Here is a 7,032-nt window from a genome sequence, read left to right on the forward strand (position 1 = left end):
TATGTTGGAAGTGATAGCAGAGCTGTACGTTTTAATTTGTTTCATAAATTGCTCAGTCAGAACATGGTATATTATATTTAGATGGCCGCTAGCGAGCTAACTCCCTGCTAACTTCTAACTCCGTTAAATATCATAAATTGTGTTTTCATGGATGTCTGGATGTTAAACTTAATTGTTACACCTGGTAGAACAGCCACACTGATCATTTTATTACAGATGAGAGAATTTAGACAGTTTCTAACTCTCAGTAATGCTGCAGTGATCATTTGACTAAGGGACTTGCAGCGGAGTTTGGGCCCAGACATGGGCAATGACGTCAGACTTAAAGACCGGATAGGAAAACCCGGACATTTTTATCAATCTCAAAAATCACCCCAGACGCTTTGGATGGAACGTGAAAAGTGGACATGTCCGGGGAAAAGAGGACGGTTGGTCACCCTAATCAACTTACCTATGTCACTATACTTAAATATGTAGTATTCTAATACCTGGGAATACCTTAAACCTAGCTGTGGGCTGCACAGGGTTCTCAGGGAGAGCAATATTGAGAGACCAACAAAAGCACCACAAGAGAATAAGAAAACAATCCATAATGCAAAAACACACCAAAACATAACAACTCAAAATACTGGCTCAAACTGACCCAGAACCGTGACAGGTAAGGAGATGTCATTTCAGGACTTAAACCAGACTCTAAGAAATTGCTGTGTCTAATTTTGCGATGCTGCAAGTAACAAACTGGGTTCCGTCTGGAGGTTGAAGAGGAACTCTCCCTCGCCAGGCCGACAGCCGTCTGTGCCACAGTTTATCTCATCTCAGTTTATCTCATGGAGTGCAGGGCTAAATTTAAAATTATTAGATATTTAAGACAATGTATATATTCTTCTATGACAAAAAATACAAGTGTTCATTTAAGCAAATAAACAGAGCCGTAAGAGATGTTTTTCAGAAATTGTTGTCTTTATTTTGATTTGCAACTAACAAATTTTTTTAAAATTTGTAGTTTTTGTTGTGCTCTCTATTATGTGAACCCCTCACCTAATTTGTTATGTTTTTTAACAAATTAAACCCCAACAATCAAATGATCCCCTGTGAGCAAGCACTAGGCACAGTGGAAAGGAAAAACTCCCTTTAAACAGGAAGAAACCTTTGACAGAACCAGGCTCAGGAAGGGGCAGCCATCTGTCGCGACTGGTTGGGGGGTGAGAGGCAAAAGAAAAGAAAAATGAGAGCACAAGTTAGCTAAATGTTGCGCACGTTGTCTAACATGAACAACGTATGGTTTTCTGGACTGTGGATGAAAAGCAGTCCATCATTACTAGTCTTTAAAAGGGAACTAATCCATCACCAAGGTGGCAATATGGCTCAAGGAGGCCATAGACAGAGTTAAATAGGCAATCACTGTTAAGCATTGAAAAGCCCCAGTAAGCTGCAGGTATAATAAGGCCTACTGCGGCAACACCTAAACCTATTTTAAGTAGGCGTTTGGCACCATGACGCCATGAACCACTAGTCGGAGCCACGTCAGGAGATGGTTCTGAGACAGGACAATCAAGCTCTTCAGGTTGAAGACCAAGATTCTCCTGTGTCGGGACCACATCAGGAGGTGGTTCCAAGGCAGGAAAAAAAAGCTCCTCGGGTTCAGGAGCAAGATTCTCCAGCTGCAGAGGTTCACCAGTGATGTTGTGAACAGCAGCTAATATTTCTTCTTCCTCCTCCCTTCTCAGCTCATCCTGAAGATTATTAATTATTTCTCTTTTCATTTTAAGATGTTCATAAAGTTCATCTATGAGATCTTCGTTATGAACAATCTTGAAATTTTGCTCTTTGACTTTTTCTTTCAGCCAAAATATTTGCAGTGTCAGACTTTCTGTTGTCTTTTCTTGATACTCAAGATTTTGTAAACGTTTCTTGAGATTTGTGTTCGCTGTTTTTAATTTGTTTATCTCAGCAGCAATGCTGCTGTTCTGTCTAAGGAGATATTCTTCCTTTTCCTGAAAGTCACAGTGCATCATTTGAACGGCTTTAACCTGTTCCTGCAATTTAGCCTCCAGAGATTCCACCTGTGACTGTTTGTCATCCAGAGCCTGTCTCACCCGACGCTGAAGAGTACAGATTTCTTTTTTCAGCTCAACTATCTGTTCAGTCTTGTGATCTATTTCTCTATTCTGTTTTTCTATTATCTCTTCTTTTTTTGATATTTTATGGTGAGCTTCTCCCACTTGGTGCTCAAGTCTCACTAACGCTTCCTTGAGATGTGCGTTCTCTTTCTTCTGTTCATTTCTCTCCCTTTCAATCTGAGACAACTCAGCAACAATGTTGCTGTTCTGCTCAAGCAGAGATGCTTCCTTTTCCTGAAATTCATGGAGCATCATCCGAAAGGTTCTAACCTCTGCTTGCAAATTTTTATTCTCTGCAACAATTAGAGCTTGGATGTTATCTGACTGTTGAGTCACTTCTTCAAGCTCAACCATGCTTTCCCTAAAGTGGACATTCCTGTCATGCACATCTCTACTCATTTGTTCACGCTCATTTTTAAAGCGATAGTAATTCTTTTTGTAATATTTCTTTTTGCGCTTTAGGGTGCTTAACTCCAACTGGAGTTCTTGTATTTTCATTTGAAGGTCCCTAGGCTCCGATATTTCTCTCTCCACTAACCCACATAGTTCGATTGATTCCGCTGGAATCGCTCTGTCAGACTGTGAATTATTGACTATTTCTCGTGACATTTCTTTAAAAGCTTAATGCAACGTGTCGAAAGAAAAATACGTGTGCTTAATTATTTAACTTTAAAATAGTCCCTTTCTGAAAGGTTTCTGGTTTGCTAAACACAACTCGCTGTTTCTGAAAATGTTCCAAGTAAAACTGTGTTTGCAACGGTGAAGAGGGGCTATTTATAGACTTTCGTGGCTGCGAATTTGACGTCAGCGCTCTTTGAGCCTTTGATATTTTGTTTCTCTCTCCTGCAACTGTTCGCATGTAGAACACCAACTTTCCAGTGTCATTATATTTTGTTTAGGAATTTTTTATTCTCATATTCCTAATTTTTCAGTAATTTTGGAGCATTTCTTTAGGGTCCCCCCATGACATTTGTTTTGTTAGACATGTTGAAAATACCACAGTTGAAGACAAAAGAAGACCACTCTAATTTTTTGTCATAATTTGATATATTTCTGATGTTAGTGATGGTGTTACTCTTTATACAGGGAGTGCAGAATTATTAGGCAAGTTGTATTTTTGAGGAATAATTTTATTATTGAACAACAACCATGTTCTCAATGAACCCAAAAAACTCATTAATATCAAAGCTGAATGTTTTTGGAAGTTGTTTTTAGTTTGTGAGGAGAAAGGCAAAGGAACTCAGACTCAAGATATCTTTTACATGTGCACACATGGACGATCCCCCCTCATCCCCCGATCCATCCTGCAGCAACGTGTGCAGGACAGAATGAGACAGAGGAAAGACCGCCCAGGGCTTTCAGAGCTCTCTTTATTTATACTCAAAACAGTTTCCAAGGAAGTAGGAGTGGCATGTATGGAATTGATAATTTTCCTTAAAAGGAGAATATTATATGATTTATTTATTACATTTTATGTGGAGTGAAAAAATAAAAGTATATGTACAGTGACCCCTACAGACAAAGCACATACAAACTTCAAATCACGTACGAACTCTGAAGCACGTACAAACTCCAAAACACGTAAAAACACGTACAAACTCCAAAACACGTACACCCTTTTTGGCTCCTACCTCAAAGCACACTGTGTTCTGTTGATCTTATGTGCTGCACAATAATGTTTAATATTTAGTATTTACTGTCATATTCCCATATATCATTGTGATGTTGTTTATTATATTACTCTTGTTTTCTTCTGCTTGTTCTCTTTTTTTCTTTCTCAACAGGTGATCCAGGTGATCGATATATGCATTTTTTTTTCTGCCCATGCTGTTGGTTTTTGTTTTTTGCCCTTTTCCCCCGTCCCTCTTCTCAGCTGTTTCTCTTTCCCTCTTTCTTGCTCCCTTTCTTTCCCCCAGTCAAGTCTGTCCCGTATTCAGCAAGTGAAAATAAAATAAACAATAAAAGGAGAAGGAATCCACTGTGATGAAGGAAAAATATGAGAAACTAACTGCAGAGCTCAAAAGCCTCCAGCAAGAGATAGACCAGGACAAGCTCACACTGAGCAACCTCAAGTTTGAAATTCAGGACTTGAAGTTTCAAAGGGAAAAGGACCAGTCAAAACTGGAGCACAAGGATGAGGCTATTCATCAGATATACTTGCAGTTGAATCAATTAGTGATGGGTTGTTCGCGAACGAAATGGCTCTTAGAGCCGACTCTTTGACGTGAACGACGCGAGCCGGCTCCTTATCGCGAGCCGTCACGTGGGGTTTTTTTTTTTTCTTTCTCTCAGCCTCTCTCTCGCACTTTTTTTCCGCTTCACTCTGCACGCGAGCCTTGTGCTTTACGCTGGGCAGAGGGGGGAGGGGCGGTAGTTACACTCCGTAGCACAGGAACAGAGCCAGAGAGAGAGAAAGAGAGGCAGGGACAACAACATTAGAAAGGTATAGTAATCATCCACAACTATTTTCGGTTGCAGATGATAAAGGATTGAGAAAGTTTATTCATGCAGGTCCATATGACAGAGAATGTGCATGTTCTTTTAGTTTTCATATTATAATTTATATTTAATTGTGTTGTGGTTTGCAGTGTTTTGTGTTCTTTTCACTTTAAATTTGTGAAAGGAAAAAGCTGAAAATTTAAATAGTTAAAACTTGAAATGTGAATAGTTGATTTTTGTATTATATGATTTATTTATTACATTTTATGTGGAGTGAATAAATAAAAGTATATTTACGGTGGCTCCTAGAGACAAAGCACATACAAACTTCAAATCACGCACGAACTCTGAAGCATGTACAAACTCCAAAACACGTAAAAACACGTACAAACTCCAAAACATGTAAAAACACGTACAAACTCCGAAGCACGTAAAAACTCAGAAGCATATAAAAACTCAGAAGCACATAAAAACTCAAAACACGTACAAAAGACAACAGAAGTGCTCCAGGATGCTGGGCGCAGTGTTGAGCCTTTGTTATCTTGTGGCTACACAAGCCAGCAAGTACCAACGACCGGATTTGGTGTGTGGTAATAACCGGTAAATGAACTTTTTTTTTAAATTATTTGAATATATATCCGAGTGCCTGTGTATAAATACACAAACAATACACACATGCTTTCAATTGTGTAATTTAAGTGATCTAGTAGCTCTGCTTTGGAAGTTCAGTTCATGCTAGAAATGTGTTTTGGAGTTTGTACGTGTTTTGTCTCTAGGGGCCACCGCATATATTTATATATAAACATATATAAATAAAACCACTTGTTTTTATGTTAGTAATTCCTTTTGTGCATAATTTTATATTATTGTTAATAATAAATTAATTAAAGCAACAAAACAACCTGAAGAGCCGGTTCGGAGCCGAAAGAGCCAGCTCTTTTTAGTGAGCCGAACCGAAAGAGCCGGATCTCTAAAAAGAGCCGGAAATCCCATCACTAGAATCAATTAAATGAAACTGTGGACCAGATGTGCACTCATATGGCTGTGGAAGAAAAACCAAGAAATGGCCCCTTTGCGTCTTCTATGGCATGATCATTGTTGGTGTGAACTCGTGGATCATTCACAATAAGAATGCAGTGAACAGAGGTGACAACCAAATGCAGCGGAGGCATTATAAGAGGCTCCCTTCTTCAAATCTGACACGTCAACTTACAGTCCTGATCTGTAGCATGCTCGACATCCCTACCCTTGTCACTCTTGCAGGTAAGGCAGGACCAGCAGTAGAAGAAAGTAGCATTCCCTTAGTGAGGTGTGCTGACTGCCCTGCAGGCTTGGACAGGAAGTGTGTCCATGCCATTATTACCCTGCGTGTACTGACAGCATATAAGGAATGGGTAAGTAAGAGTGGTCCTAGAATTTGCATGTTATCCTTATTGAGGGCAGTGCTTATGGATAAATATCACAAAGTGGTGATTACCAGGGGAATTCATAGAGTGAAGAAAATATTTTAGTAAATTGATCATTTTCACCCACTCAAAAATGCCATGTTTTGTTTCTCTCTCCTGCAGCTGTTCGCATGTAGAACACCAACTTTCCAGTGTCATTATGTTTTGTTTAGGAATTTTTTATTCTCATATTCCTAATTTTTCAGTAATTTTGGAGCATTTCTTTAGGGTCCCCCCATGACATTTGTTTTGTTAGACATGTTGAAAATACCACAGTTGAAAAAAAAAGAAGACCACTCTAATTTTTTGTCATAATTTGATATATTTCTGATGTTAGTGATGGTGTTACTCTTTATACAGGGAGTGCAGAATTATTAGGCAAGTTGTATTTTTGAGGAATAATTTTATTATTGAACAACAACCATGTTCTCAATGAACCCAAAAAACTCATTAATATCAAAGCTGAATGTTTTTGGAGGTTGTTTTTAGTTTGTGAGGAGAAAGGCAAAGGAACTCAGACTCAAGATATCTTTTACATGTGCACACATGGACGATCCCCCCTCATCCCCCGATCCATCCTGCAGCAACGTGTGCAGGACAGAATGAGACAGAGGAAAGACCGCCCAGGGCTTTCAGAGCTCTCTTTATTTATACTCAAAACAGTTTCCAAGGAAGTAGGAGTGGCATGTATGGAATTGATAATTTTCCTTAAAAGGAGAATATTATATGATTTATTTATTACATTTTATGTGGAGTGAAAAAATAAAAGTATATGTACAGTGACCCCTACAGACAAAGCACATACAAACTTCAAATCACGTACGAACTCTGAAGCACGTACAAACTCCAAAACACGTAAAAACACGTACAAACTCCAAAACACGTACACCCTTTTTGGCTCCTACCTCAAAGCACACTGTGTTCTGTTGATCTTATGTGCTGCACAATAATGTTTAATATTTAGTATTTACTGTCATATTCCCATATATCATTGTGATGTTGTTTATTATATTACTCTTGTTTTCTTC

At 38.7% G+C, this 7,032-nt stretch overlaps 1 protein-coding gene across 1 annotated transcript; it reads right to left on the reverse strand.

The window, feature by feature from the left end:
• Positions 1–840: 840 nt before the first annotated feature.
• On the reverse strand, positions 841–2,891 carry LOC146704389 (uncharacterized). The gene has a single exon (XM_085461510.1). It carries the CDS (start codon positions 2,727–2,729, stop codon positions 1,326–1,328), a length of 1,404 nt encoding a protein of 467 aa, XP_085317636.1. The 5' UTR covers positions 2,730–2,891; the 3' UTR covers positions 841–1,325.
• Between the last annotated feature and the right edge of the window lie 4,141 nt (positions 2,892–7,032).

The sequence above is a fragment of the Copadichromis virginalis genome, linkage group LG7 (genome assembly GCF_057382275.1).
Source record: "Copadichromis virginalis isolate Kocher_CV1m ecotype Utaka linkage group LG7, C_Virginalis_male_GT1.1, whole genome shotgun sequence".
NCBI lineage: Eukaryota > Metazoa > Chordata > Actinopteri > Cichliformes > Cichlidae > Copadichromis > Copadichromis virginalis.

Coding starts and splice junctions, on each gene's coding strand:
- LOC146704389 (XM_085461510.1), bottom strand. CDS start 2,729: ATGTCACGAGAAATAGTCAATAATTCACAGTCTGACAGAGCGATTCCA.